This window comes from Haplochromis burtoni, unplaced genomic scaffold (assembly GCF_018398535.1).
Source record: "Haplochromis burtoni strain Fernald_Lab_line unplaced genomic scaffold, NCSU_Asbu1 Contig_52, whole genome shotgun sequence".
NCBI classification, from domain to species: Eukaryota; Metazoa; Chordata; class Actinopteri; order Cichliformes; family Cichlidae; genus Haplochromis; species Haplochromis burtoni.
This window is the reverse complement of record NW_024582413.1, coordinates 1,777,156-1,791,894: the sequence shown is the minus strand read 5'-3', so window position 1 is coordinate 1,791,894 and position 14,739 is coordinate 1,777,156. Positions and strand designations below refer to the sequence as shown.

Sequence of the window (14,739 nt, the reverse complement as noted above, 5' to 3'; positions counted from 1 at the left end):
CATAAAATTAGAAGTATTATTCCTTGTTCACTGTGTCTTTGCATCTGTGACATTAAAAGAGGTTTCATATCTTTCTCCTGATTTTGTTAACTTGTAGATGATCATTTTAAAATTTTATCCTAACCAAACAAGACTTCCTTTTAAGGCTAACGACATCAAGCTAGTTTCCTCTGGTCAGGTGGCAACCAGCTTGATGGTGCATCATCCTGTCATTAATAGTTGTGTGTCAGTAGGTTGTTTTTTCCAAAATGCATCACCTTTAAACGATGTGATTACCTGATGATGTGGCTGTTGGATTGGGCTGCTTGCAGAATTTATCAGCATTTGGCAGGTGGGAGGTGTTATCTTCTCAGTCTGGTGGTCTGATTCAAAATGTGAGGATCTCATTTTATTGCTCTCCATCAGTCCTTGTTCTGTCTGTCTTACAGCTTAGAGCATTAAGGCATAAAAGAAGTCCAGAGGCTTTGAGGCTTATTTAATGAGGAAAATCAACGCCAAAGACACAAAGGCACACACTTTCAGAGAGCAAGAGGAGAACAACTGTAAATATGACTTTCAAATAAAAATACAGCGGACATTTATGTTGTTAGTCTCCTACTTTGTCTCCTTTACACTGTTTCAAATAAATCAATCTAAGAACCTTCTCAGAATAATTAGATGGTATCTCCACTTCATTAGGGAAGGCATGCTAAATTTGACTATTATCACAATCATAAATCATTTTAAGATTTATAGGTTCTTGAAGTACATATGGGCTGAAATTTGCCACATTTTTTCCATCATTTTGAGCCTTCATGATTTCATTAGCACAGAGATAACCACAAGAAAGTTTCAGTGGAGTAAAACACACTTAAACTCCAATCAAACTAGGTTTACACCAACTCCAAGAGTCACAATATAAAACTAAAATCAAATTTTTATTCAGAAGGATTTTTTCAAACACTGCTTTTAAGCAGAAATATTAATATACAGGTCTAAGGATCAGTGGATGCTCTCTTTGCTGTTTGTGGCTTCATTGCCTGTTCAGTTTGTGGCATTTTGTTTTACTTCCTTATGCTAAACTTTAAAAGGAATCATGTGATTGCTCATCTTCATCTTCTAGCGCATATTCAGATCATCCATTGATCCAGAGACCCTCTGTGATCCAGTTCCTTCTGCATGTTCAAATTGCAGAGATTTTGACAAAGATTCTCCATTTTATGCACAAATGTCAAATAAATGCAACTTTAACACATAATTTTCACACAGCAGGAATGATGACTAGAAGATGAGCCTGGCATCAAAATGTAGATAGAAGAAGACCTTGTTTTGCCACCTATCCCACATGGTGACATGGCCTCTGAAAGTTAGCCCCAAACACTTTTTCCTCCATTGAATTATACAAAAACATATCAAGTATTCACTGTCTCTGTTCGTCTGAGTCATGCACATTAATTAATGCAGTTTTGCTATCGAAGCTATGATAAATCCCACGCTCAGAGTTAGTTATAGGAAAGAAATGCTGATTTTGATTTTAGATTAGGACACTCAGAGTGGGTTTAGGTTTCCACAATGTGTTTTTGAGCCCTGAAGATTTCACATGGATATCTCCTCAAGTAAACAAGTTAGAAGGTCTGAAAAATGCAGGAAAAATCACACAAATTTAAAAAGCGCATAATATTGATGCACGTCAGGGGCCTGTGATTTGGAAAATATTTATATTTTTAAGGTAAATCTTGCGTGGGCTCCCTAAATATGTCAAAATTATGGCACAAAAATGAAAAGAACAGAAAAACAACAGAAATCAAGTGAAAACCTTCTTCAGAATAGCTCCATCACACAGACAGCTCTGAACTGGAGATAAGAGGGGAAACACAACAGTGGACAACAGCGAACATGTGAGCAGAAGATCCTTTTCCACAACTGGAGCACTGTGATGAAACTGGGCCAGGACAAGCCCCATGTTGGTATTCAAGGCATTTACTAATTAAAAAAGAACAAATAACAGTTTTTTCTTGTTCTGTTTGGTTTGTTCTCGATTCTCATTGATATAAAGTTCACAGCTGATGTTCAGTTTCTGTGAAAATACAGTAAAATTCAGCTGTGTAGGCAAAAACAAACAACAATAGAGGCCACATTCCTTTTTATTTCTTCATGTCCTCATGATCCATGAAACCCAGCTCATGGTCTTACGTAAATAAACCCATTCCATCTCGGTTTCCAAAACTGATCTCCGTACACTCGTCATCAGAGTTTCAACAGAGGTAGGTGCGTAAGTGAGAGGAGGGGGGATGCAGGTAAGGAAAGGTGGGTGGTAATTGTGTAGACTGGGAATGCAGAGGGAAAAAAAGAGGAGTCATTCAGATGACTCACTTTTCTATTCTAGGCAATTTGTAATAGCAACAACCAAAAATATTTTAATTAGCATCAGCATCACTGTTATGACTACAATCCCACAAACCTCTGTATGTGCTTTATGACTTCTGGTGCTGAGACATAATAATCTTTTTCCTAGTGGCGTTTTTTCCCCTGATGCAAATTAGGTAAGCGCTCCTTGTCTCCACAGCAGAGTTCAGTGAGTACAGAGCATGCTACAGGGCATGTCCAGCCAGGTCTTGTGGTCCTTCCATCATCTATGTTCCCATGTTTGTGCTCAGCCCCGCCCACACCTTCGCATTTCTCCATATATGTCCCATGTTGTCTGTACAAGACTTGTACAACAGGAAACAGCATCTTCGAGACAACACGCAGACAGGAAAACAAAAGAAGCATCTCCACTGAAATCTAACCTAATTTTTTTCCATTTTAAAAAAAGGTAGGAATCTATTTATCCACTTTTTATTTAAAAGGACTGCCTGAGCTCTGAAAGGAGACCGAAATCTGAAAAGGCTTGAGGATGAAAGGGTTGGTTGAGGATTAATTTGATAATTACTCAAATAAAATTATGAGAATCATAATAAAATAAATAGTCTTTCATAATGGACATAAGAGGGGAAATTAAAATGTGCAAATAAATAAACAGCTGTGAGAGTAAAAAAGGTTGAAATAGTTTGAAAGGCCTGCTTTTCTTTTTGTTTTCTGTTTCTAAAGATTTCACGAGTCCCACCTGCGGTCACAATAAAACTCAGAAATCAGTCTTAATGAGGATTAACTCAAATCAGATTTATTTTCAGGGTTTAATCTGCTCTGAAAGTTAGTTACACTTAAACACGGAGTATTTTTGCTCAGTGCAGTCCCCTCCTGTTAATCCTGTACACACCTGATTGGACTTCGAGATCTTTTTTCGTTATTTCACCTAATTTAAGTTGTTGGATGCTAGTTTTAATGATGATCATCAATACGATACATTTTGGGTAACGGAAAAAGGTTTAAAGAATGCGAGAAAAAGTGTCCCTATACTTGTTTTATCTGATGGTAATGATTGTAACACCCCCTTGATTTGAAGTGGATTAAAAAAATCCCTCCAATTTGTGCTCAAATATGTAACTTTAAATGTTACACTTTTCATGAAAACAAGGGTTTTTTGTTCCTCAGTTAATCTGTTCACTACAGGTCTGTCTTACTTCCAGCATTTATGACTCAAACTTTACCTTTTGTATGATGATGACTCATATAATGGCCTTCAAATAATCAGGTAAAGCAGAGATTTTCAGAGTATGAAGAGCTCCGCCCAGATGTGGCAGCTCAGCGTCTCCTGGGTGGAGATTCAGCGCTCCTGGACCTCTCAGGACATGAATTTGTTTTAAAAACATTGCCCCAAAGCCATGTTTTCTGTGAGGGCCTGTCAGAGTATTGTTTACCCACATGATTCCTCACCTACACGACCACAAAGGAAGGACCCACCCAGCAGTAAGGCTAAAGCACCACATGTAATATTGTGAATCAGCGATGGAGACTTAAAGCAACTCCACAGCTAACCAACACAATGAGTGCTGCAAATCAGAAGTGGTGAATTAAATTTTTTAAAATATATATATTTATCATAGCAGATTAATAAAACAGATACAGCAAAAATATTGGAGAAACATTCAGCAGATGTTAGAAAATGAGCTTTTTAAAGCCAAAGACAGAAGGAGAACATCATTAAATAGACTGTAAAGTAACAATGAAAAGCTTTTAGTGATGCTCCTGTGCCTTTACACCATTTTGCCTTTTATAGAATGGGATCTGCTGTAGTTCAGATGGCATGTGTGGCCCTCGGGGTTGTGGGCCTGATTGGGATTGTTGTATGCTGTGCCGTCCCGCTCTGGAGAGTGTCGGCCTTCACAGGATCCAACATTGTGACAGCAGAGGTAATTACACATATGTGTGTAGTGTTGTATAAGCAATATTGGATTGTTTCTGTTTATTGAGCTTATTTTACTTGATTTTGAGTAAGTGAATGTTTACAGTTCAATTTTTCATAAATGTTCTACGTGTATGAGATTTAATTATGTAGCACTCAGTTTGCCTCATGTCATGAAATGATGTCTATAAGTGTATATTTCTTCCTCTCTGCGTGTGAGTAGAGAAGTCAGGAGGGCCTGTGGACCACCTGTGTGGTGCAGAGTACTGGCCAGCAGCAGTGCAAGAACTTCGAATCCCTGCTAGATTTGGGTGCAGACCGGCAGGCTGCCAGAGCCCTGACCATCATCAGCGGCATGCTCTGCTGCCTCAGCCTGCTCGTTCTTTTCTGCGGGTCCGATTTTACCACCTGTGTGGAAAACGAAGACGTCAAGCCCAAGATCAGCCTGGTGGCCGGGGTGGGCATGCTGCTGGCTGGCATCCTGGTAATCATCCCTGTCAGCTGGTTTGCACACAATACCGTGAGGGACTTCTACACCCCCCTGTTGAGTTCTTCCCCAAGGATGGAGATGGGAGCATGCATCTTTGTAGGCTGGGCTGCAGGTGTGCTGCTCATCATAGCTGGAGGTCTGCTCTGTTGCTTCAGCAGGCCCAAGCAAGGCAACACAGGAGGAAAAGCCAAGTATTACAGCAACAGCGCCTCAGCCCCAAACAAAAACTACGTGTAGTGGTGTTTTAAAAGGAACTGGTGTTTGAGAGAAAGGAGGGAATGGTGATCTAGTCGGACTGGAAGTGATAAAGTAGACAACACCGGTTGAATGTTTTTGGGGGGAAAAACCCAAAAAATGTAAATATTAAATTCTCACTGCAGTTTGTACTTTCACATTCATAGAGCTGCTGGTGATGTAAAGCTATGAAAGTAACGGCTGTAAAGTCCACATTAAATTTGCAAGATTTTTGTAAAGTTTAAAGTTTTGGTTTCAATTATAGCATAAAATATATTTAATTTGTTGAGCAATTAAATAATCAAAGGCCTTTTAGATGGTTCATATTTTACAGTTTGAATGTTAATCAATGCTCTTCTTGTCTTTTTTTCCTTGATATTTTTATTATCTCTTCTTTAAAAGTCTAACCAAATGCACCTCAGTGAACCTCAGGAAACATCTGGTGCGCGTGTTTCTCTCTTGATATGTTCTCAAAAGTCCACAGTATATTTTATAATCATGAGATGTTTGTTTGTACTCATTTTATTTTGTTTCACATTTGGTACGGTAATGAGTATAAATGATTAAAATGGGGTCAAAATAAAGTGCGTGTATGCATTTCATGTGTGTTTCCTTCAAAAGAAAGAAAAAAAGGGGTCAAAATGTACTTTGAAAATACAGACAATTTTATTTCAAACTAAAAGCATATATTATGGTTCTTGTTTTCTCAAATTGATCACACAAACCAAATAGACAAATTCAAGCTTTACGCTAAAAAATAGTTTCATGACATCTACCATCTTAATCTCTCCCTTTGTCTCACTGTAATCAAAAGTTAACAAAAGTTTTCTCGCTGTAGTTTTTGCTCCACTCTTCTCGCGTGATTTCTGCTCTTTGTCGCTTTCTTGCCGCTTAATGCTTGCTCTCCAGCTCTTTCACACGCGTGGTCAGCTCCTCTAGCGCTTCTTTCAAGTCCTTCACCTCCTTCCTCAAAGACTGAACCTCCTGAGGGACAGAGACACACTTGTGATTGGGTGGAGTCCAATGATGTCATGGAGTTGCTCATGTTTAGCTGATGGTCTAATTAGCCATCAAGGTTTGGTTGAAGCCAATAATGTAATCATTGACAGATTTCTCCAAAAAAGTCAAAAATAAATTTGCAACTGAGACACCAAAAGCAAAGTTTAAAGACTCATAAATCAGTTATGAAATAAATTAAGGAAAGTCTAACTCCTAAAACTCATTCACTTATTATCTGCAGCTAAAACAGAAGCAAAACATTGTGGATCTAAAAGACTCACCCCGCTGCTGTCATGCTGATTCCCTGCAGAAGCAGTGGTGGTCTTCAGGAGACTCTTGTGAACTTTGAACTCCTTAGCTTTAGTCGTAGCTACAAACCCGTCCTTCAGGGATATCAGATTAGGCGGGGCCTCTTTTCCCTCAAACCACTCATCAGCTTCGGCCGAGGGCTCGGGCCCGACGGTGTCTGGGTACAGATCTTCCTGGAACAGGTCCGACTGCACAGGCAGAGACAAAAAAAAGAGAGTCAGAGTTGAAATTCCGCACAGATTTTCTTGAACCATGAACCTAAAACCTAGGATTTGCTAAAACCTTACCTTGCGTGGCACGGTCATGACTATAGGCTCACACTTCCTCTCGTGCAGCTTGTAGAATCTGAAATTAAAATAGTTTGTTCGTATTTTAGGTTGTTGTGTCAGATTAGGCTGAAATAATACGCTTCAATTTGGAGGAAGAAGAAAGATTTTGCCCTCAAAATGTTAAAGAGCTGAACAGTAAGCTGGGAGCTCATCTAACAGTGCTTTTAGTATCAAGTTGATGTTGTGGGTGCCATCCCATTCTGCATTAAGAGAATGAGGAAGCAGAAAAGATGGATGCAGACACTGTGAAGTCACCATTTGCTTTGGAAAGTGTTATGAGTGCTTAAGCTTTCGCCATCTTGGTGTTTTGAAAGCAGATGTGAGGCATGGATTCACTGTGAAACCACATGGTCACTGAATAATGATCCAGCACATCCTGGATAATCCTGTGAGGCCTATAATGATCTCATAATCTTCATGTTTTCTTCACTATGACCCCAAGCTAGCGGCTGAGCCCATAAAGTCTTCACAAAGGTGTTAAAGAGGTCACCTTGCTGCCTGCATAGCTAAAACCACTGAGATATGCCATTACCTGGCGATTTCACATTTGTTGACCTCCAGGCCCCTCTTGGGCATGTACCCCATCCCCTTCTGGCTCTCCTTGCTGCTGTACATGGACAGGTAGTGGACATAAGGAGCTTCATCTGTCACCTCGAAGTAACGGATGCTGCTGTCTCCCTGTGAAAATGACAGGATCAACAAGAGGGCTGACTGAGTCTGTGTGGGTGGTAGTGATGCAGAAAGGCTGTTGTTTCATAATCTAAATCTAACCTTGCCACAGAGGTAGACGACGCCAGTGTCTGGGTCAAAGAATGGCAGGAGGACGCCACTGCTGGTGTCCAGCTCCTGCAGGGTCAGTGCCTCTCCAAAGTTTTTCTGTTAAAGGATAGAGAAATATTTAGCAATTAATCACATGTACTCTAGCATCACATGTACCCAGCAGACTGCAGGTAAGCTGAGGATTTAATTGAGGCTAATATTTCAGCACAGACACTTAATACTGTAATCTGGCTGTTGTGAAACAGTGGTGTTGTAAATGCGAAGAGATGCTCCCTAAAGGCAAACACCTAAAGTTTGGAATCCACCATTAAGGTTCAGCTGTAAAGATTTTCGCACTATAAAAGGGTTTTTACTTATTGTGTAACAGGTCAAAATGATTCACGAGTACAATTCAGCACAGCAGGCTGCTCTTACAATCATGTGCTGAAGGAGGAAAGCTGACGCTGGAGGCGTTTTGTGCTCTGCAACTCAGCTTTTTAAGTAAAAGAAAAGAGTCTCAATATTAAAGTTGGGGCACATGTCATCTTACAAAATCTGTTTGAGGATAAGCCCAGAGTCTTATCTCAGAGAAAGGTTACAACTCTTTTATGAGACTGTTTTGTCTTTATTTCAGGTGGGAAAGTGTGACTAAACTGGACCCCACTCTGAATTTAGGAATACAAGTCCCAAAGACGTGCTACATTTTATTTTTTTTAAATTTTCAAACATTAACGAATACACATTTTATGTCCCAGAGATCTCAAACCACATGCTCAGAGGAATTTAAGACATGACTAAGGATTATGAATCATAAAGTTCAGTAAGCAAGATGCTTTGTCTGAGACTGACTCTGTCAGTTGTTGACACTCACCGGATCCCACAGCGCCACCTGCCTCTCACTCATGCGACTGAAGCCGGTACTGAGGATCTTCCCGTCGGACACAAACACCGCCCTGACAGGCCTGGAGCCCTCATGAGGCTTCTCCTTCTCCTGCAGGCGAGAGGTGGCGCAGAGTAGCAAAGTGGAAGAAAATTGCAAATTATATGGAGAAAGAAAAACTTTTCAAAATAAAAGTGCAATATTAACTAATTTTTTTATTTCTCTTTTTCCATCATCATTATCAACAAATCAACTGAAAAACTCTATATTTGGTAGTTTCCTGGTTTAGTCATACAGCAAAAGGCCAAAACCAAAAAATAAATCTTTTTTATGAGCATTTAAGAGAATTCCCTGTAGATTCATCAGTAATGATAAAAATAACTGGTGCAGCTCTGCTGAGTGTGGCCAGTGTTACTCAAGATCTTTGTGCAGAAACGTGACTTTTAAAGACTTCCTCTGTGACACTGAAGTGATGGTGGTGACAGAGCGAGATAGCGAAGGCCGATCAGAGGAAACCTACATAGAGGACGGTGCCCTTGCGCGGGTCCAGCACCCTCAGGGTCTTGTCCTTGCAGGAGGTGAGAATCCTGGAGCCGTCCCTGTTCCAGCAGGCGCTGTAGATGAGGTCAGTGTGCACGGTGTCGATCCTCACCACCGCGTCGCCACGAGCCACGTTCCACAGGATCACCACGTTATCACAGCCTTCATGGACACAATGGTGACATCAAAAACAAAAAAAAAAGCTTAGAGTCTCATTAAAGGCTCATGAATTAAATTTAAGTGATTGATACAGAGTTTCTCTTTTCTTTTTTAAAAAACAGGCATCATGTGCAATTCAGCCTGATTTAGATTTTCACTTTTAAACAGTCAAGAGCTTCAAAGTTTCACGTTTGCAGTGAAGAGGAACATGCAGAAAACAGAAGTTCACAAATGAAGTGGACACGCTGTTTTACACCAAATAAAGCCTCTGGATTACACTATGATACCAGAGCACCATATAAAGATCTGAGACACGTCTAAACCTCGCGTGGCCAAACATTTGCATGTGCATTTGTGAAATTTTTGATTGCAAAAAATGTTTCTGATTATCTACCTCTCATATAATATTTTATAGTTTTTTTTTGAAAGGAACTGACTCATTGTTGCAGCAGTGACAAACATTGATTCAACTTTCTTTTCTTTCAAACAGACACGTGGAAGAAACAAAGGATGGAAAATACTGTGAATGTGTAATTCACTGTACTGTTTCATCTATAGTTGGTTGTTAAGGTGTTCTTTAAATGTTAATATCTGTTAGTGAAAGAGGAGAACTTGCTTTTGTAAGAGCTAACAGGCAAAAATTGTCTAAATAAATGTATTTTTGTTCATAAAGTTTCTATTGTTAACTCTTTTTGCATAGAAATAGTTATATATTTTCAAATATCTAACACTGATAAGGGGAACAGTACCTAAGGGGAACCTAATTAGCCAGCTATGTAATAGATACACCAGCTTGGTTACCAGAAGGTAAAAAAGCTGGAGTAACAATAAATAAGTGATTTGAACTATATTAGCAACAGTGGAAACACTGGAGCAAAATTAATTGACTTTTCTGTTCTGATTAGATGCCCACTATGACCACAAATCATTTCCTCTGAAGCAATGTTACAGTTTGATGTTTTTAATGCTTACTTAACTAAAATAATAATTAAAAATGTAAAAAATAAAACTAAATGAAACTATTTTGAGAACTTTGAAAAGTTACTAAAATAAGGCTTAAAAAACTAGCAAATATTCTTTTCTTACCTTTTAGTTTGGTAAAAATAAATAAATAATAATAATCATATATATTGAGACTTTGGATGTCTTTAGATGGTGAGTCAACTGCATTAAAAGGTTTGTGTTTTCACTGTAAAACCTAAATCTTTTCCTAAATCTTGCCTTTGACATATGTCGCCCATACAATAATAACTTAAAAGACTCAAACTATCACCAAAACTGATGAAAGGTAAACTAAAACTAGACATTTTTAAACAACAAAAATTGAACTGAAACATTAAAAATCTGCTCTGGAAATTTACTGAAACTAAAATGAATTAAAAACAAAAAAGTCAAAATGAAATCAAATAGAAACTAATTAGAAAATGCAAAAACTATAGTTGGACCTATAATACGTGCTTACTTAGCAAATTTATTAGACCACCACCCAATTTTAAAGTGAAATATGCTGGAAATGTTATTGCAGCTTAAATTACAGATTGTGAAAATATTTCAAGAATATTCTGAATGATGTGCGCCCACTCGGTGAAGATGTGCACTGTGCACCTCTTGTGCTGCACCCTGCTGGGCAAAAATAAGACCTTAAGTTTGTAAGGATGGCATGAGATTACTTCTAAAGACACCTGAATGATTCAGCAGGAGTCGAAACTTTTAAAGAAATTCCCAAGTCTAAACTTATTTTCAGACTTAACACCTGTTAAAATTAAGTCAATGGGTTCTTTTTAAGGATAAGATTCAGAACCACACGCTGCCAATCCCAGCTGTCTCTAGGACAAGGATCTATATTCTCCTTCTTCCTGTGCTTTTTCCTTATTTTTTGTGATTAGTTTTTAATCTGGAACGCTGAGTCTGTAATTAAGATGAAAGATTAATAAAGTGTGACTTCAGCGTCTGACAGACTGAAGGTTCAGAGAATTCGTGTAAAACCGTGAGCGGAAATGTCATGGTGCTGCTGATCAGAGTTCAGAGCGCAGAGCGAAGGAGGGTGGAGGCTTGAGAACTTCCTGTTAAGCAGAGGTGTGAGTCTCATTCAGCAAAACATCTGCGATATGTTACGATCATCCCTGTCTGCTTCCTCATTACACATGATACGCTTCTGTGTTTTTAGAATCAGCGAATAATACCTGCACTCATTAGCACATTATGGGCAGTGGGGTGCCAGCTCAGGATGCCAACACGTTTGGAGTGACCTTCCAGCTTGACAACGGGATCTGTGAGCGGTGAGGTGAGCCCGCCTTCCGGGATCTCCCAAATCTATTCACCGACAAAGACTTTTAAACATCTAGTTTTTGAAATCACAAATAGCATTAGGAATATTCCGTGTCAGACTTTATTGCCTTACCATGACACTGCAATCCTCAGAGCCACTGGCAATGATGTTGTCATTATGAGGACAGAACTCGATGTCCAGGACCGGACCCGTGTGGCCACATACAGTGGGGTAGGACATGTCGATACGTCCTGTCTGCAGAGGCAAGCATCAGGATAGGAGGACATTGACTATGACTCATGCATGCAGTGCAGAAAACACTGCAGCTACAAAACGTAAAGAACAAAAAGCTAATGCAAGAAAAAAAAAGACAAAACTAGATGAGAAGTTTATCAGCTGACACCAATTAAACAGCTTTGCCTTCAATTAGTGCTCATTTCTAGTAAGTGGGTTAAAAATGAGATCAGGGCCAAGAAGAGGAAACCCAGTCATGAAGCGGTCTGAGAAAAATGACAATTACACATCATTTTTATTTTTATATCTTGCATTATAAGTCAGTCACATTTAGCTCCATGTAGTTGCATTCATTCTGGTAAAACCTTAAAAAAAAAAACCACTGGGCCCTGAAGCAGGATGACACAACCATGCCAGCATCACGCTCAAAACAGGATGAGTTTTTTTCCACTACAGCGCAGCTCTGCAATTTTATGCCCACTGGTCCCTGCACTTATTTTTGTCCTTTGAGAATCCCATGCTAGATGCGAGATAAGACCATGAATAATGTGATTTCTGCAGGCTTCACCAAGGTAAATATAAGATTGTTTAATACCACAAAGTGGGACAATATAATTGTCAGGTAAAATAAGGCCAGGGCATTAGATTCTGGTCACTTTCTCTGTCATTTCTAATGATAGAATTAGCTACATGAGATGGTAATTACTTAGTTTAGAGGCAGTGATCTCTCTACAGTTAACTGCAGCAGCAAGAAGCAGTGACATTATTCGCTGATTTTGTCTGACAAACCTGAGCAAAACTCCACGAAAAAAGATTACACATCTTTCTGAAGTACAGTCTTCATACCACAATCACATAAAAAACACCTAACCTCACTGTAAGCATTTTCAGTGCCTGCACAGAACGAACTTCCCAAGCCCGAGGGAACACTTCACTGAGTTCACAGCCTCTGACAAATTCAGCTGGCCATTAACTCGGCCACAAGGTTTGCAATTTTGCACTTTTTCGGGCACATAAAATGCAATAAATGAGCTGCAAGGCCTAACCTAACGCCCTCTATAAGTGACTGCACAATAACTGGGTTGAGGCCACATCCTGTCCTCCTACACTGAGCTGACAACAAACTCCTAATATGGTGAAAACTTCTCAACAGCAGAGCAAGTGACGTGTAGACAGACTCAAAGACAGCATCAAACTTCCTTATTTAGCTGAATGTGTGATGGTGACTGGCAGCATTCAAATTTTAAAGTGCAAGAATGCTGCTAAAACAACATTTAATCCCTAACCTGCATGTGTAATAGTTAACACACCTAAACATAGTATTAAGAGAAGTATATAAAACAGTATAGAGCCGAACGGTGGGTTTATTTGTGTTCTTTTGTTTCCTGGTGATTCCTGTGACCCACCTTGCTCAGCGGAAGCACCATGAAGGCTCCCCCACCGCTGGCGTCTACAATCATGGCCACAAACTTGGGGTTAACGGAGCAGAAATTGCTGTCCCAGGTCATCTGGGAGATTCGGATGTCATCGTAGCATTGGTCGGCTTTCACAGCCTGGCCAAAGACGTGACGGAACTTGCTGGACCTCACAACCTTTCTGGACATGGTGAACTGAGAAAGAATGAAAAACAAAAAGGGTGGAAAGAGGAGAAAATTAATGTGCAAGAAGTGCAAGAAGTCTGTAGCAGAGTTGAGAGAGATTTATTTTATGGGTCATCATAAATCATATTGTTTGTTGGTGCTCTTTGAGTTCATGCGGAAATAATCTGACAGACACAAAGCTGATGAAACCGTTGAAAGACTCAACAGAGGAAAGCTAAAAAAGGAAGAAGCAAAAGCTTTCACAACTGCTTCCTCTGTGACTGGTACTCTGGCACTCTATCTCCTTCTCTTTTTAATATGTGTGAAACACATACATATTAAAAAGCAAGAAAATGTACAAAAAAACAGCAGAAAGGAAACAAAAAAGTAGGCCTTTTATCATCTAAAGCACATGCAGTGTCCTTAAAAAAGGTACAGAAGCTGCCCGAGCGGCAGTTACACCACATCCTACAAAGAGAGTAACAAAACCACAAACCTTTCTTTTCCTCAGTTCATACAGTCATGCTGTTACTTAATTCCCCGCATGTAGGCATGCTTTAAATGACATATTTGACGAAGTAAGCTGAAACATATCCGGTAAATGTAAGTGTCTGCGTGCGCAATGAGATCAGAACTTCAATCAAAAGCAGCTGCAAAATATACGAACTTTGCATCACGCAGGAACAGATGAAAAGCACTAAATAAGTCTTTCTTTACCTCCATTTGTAGAGTTTACTTCCTGAAATCTGCAGCCGCGCCTAAGCTCAGATTCGGTAGCGTATGACAATTTTGCTGCATGTGCATCACAAGACCTCTCGGGCTTCTCTGCAGCTAATTTAATAATCCTTTACAGAGTGAGCCATAATTTTATCAGGACTCTAAATGCATGTCAGTAATCTGTCTCGACCACTATCTCTCTGTGTTGTGATGGAAAACATTGACCAGTACAAAGTAGGAAACAATTCACTGCCTTGAAATAGGAGAAACTCAGGCCATGTGGAAGATGAGAAACAAAAATGTGTCACTGAAATTAGTGACATACGGTTAGCTTCAGCTATTTCCTTCTTTAACCAATGCACCGATTTTAGGTAAGATGATATCTTCAAGAGGTTGAGATTGCAGAGAGATGATGCAGGCCTACCTGGGAGTCGTGTGGGGGTGATTCAGCTCAAGGAGTTTTGGCAGTGCACCAAACGCCCTGCCACCAGAATGAGAACACAAGAGGAGACTGTAGGTTAAAGTACATGACAAATGACAGGGAGGAAGTGAGAGTTTCAAACGAAGGTGGAAGTAGGAGGTGTCGGCTGTGACATGTGCCGTCTGCAACAAGCTGCAGAAACCAAAGTGAAACACAGGGCACCATATAAGATCTTTTGTAGGATTGAATTATGATAAAAGCGTCTAGCGGTGCAATGCAGAGTTCAATCCACACTTACCAACAACGGCAAACAGATGCAGGCCATTGCTGCTTAGAAGTCACCTGGTTATCAAAACCACTTCACGTCCAACAACACAGATAAATGCAGTATGTCTGAAGAGCTCACAGAGTTTAAGTTAGCGTGAAAAAGACTCAATATTTTCTTGAGTGACGGATGTCAGTGCATGTCTGTTCTTTTTGACTCATGATTTCTGCAGATATTAGAGTTAAATACTCTATAAGAGGCTTCTCATCTGCTGCTATTCTTTCATTAGA

General features: G+C 39.7%; 2 protein-coding genes across 3 annotated transcripts; one reads left to right on the top strand and one right to left on the bottom strand.

Annotated features, from left to right (window-relative positions):
- The first annotated feature begins 2,696 nt into the window (after nt 1-2,696).
- cldni (claudin i) lies at nt 2,697-5,512 on the top strand. 2 transcript variants are annotated; one of them, XM_005921796.3, is made up of 3 exons: nt 2,697-2,791; nt 4,137-4,271; nt 4,488-5,512. In XM_005921796.3, exons 2-3 carry the CDS (start codon nt 4,140-4,142, stop codon nt 4,989-4,991), a joined length of 636 nt encoding a protein of 211 aa, XP_005921858.1. In that variant the 5' UTR covers nt 2,697-2,791; nt 4,137-4,139; the 3' UTR covers nt 4,992-5,512. The 2 variants fall into 2 exon arrangements, with proteins under 2 accessions (XP_005921858.1, XP_005921857.1); XM_005921795.3 differs by having other exon boundaries at nt 2,708-2,794; nt 4,139-4,271.
- Nucleotides 5,513-5,632: 120 nt separating this feature from the next.
- Nucleotides 5,633-14,319, bottom strand: coro1a (coronin, actin binding protein, 1A). The gene is made up of 11 exons (XM_005921794.3): nt 14,188-14,319; nt 12,873-13,076; nt 11,365-11,487; nt 11,147-11,276; nt 8,785-8,966; nt 8,256-8,375; nt 7,397-7,501; nt 7,158-7,303; nt 6,584-6,641; nt 6,269-6,484; nt 5,633-5,972 (listed from the first exon to the last, which is right to left on the bottom strand). The coding sequence occupies exons 2-11, from the start codon at nt 13,068-13,070 to the stop codon at nt 5,880-5,882; spliced, it is 1,371 nt and encodes a 456-aa protein (XP_005921856.1). The 5' UTR covers nt 13,071-13,076; nt 14,188-14,319; the 3' UTR covers nt 5,633-5,879.
- Between the last annotated feature and the right edge of the window lie 420 nt (nt 14,320-14,739).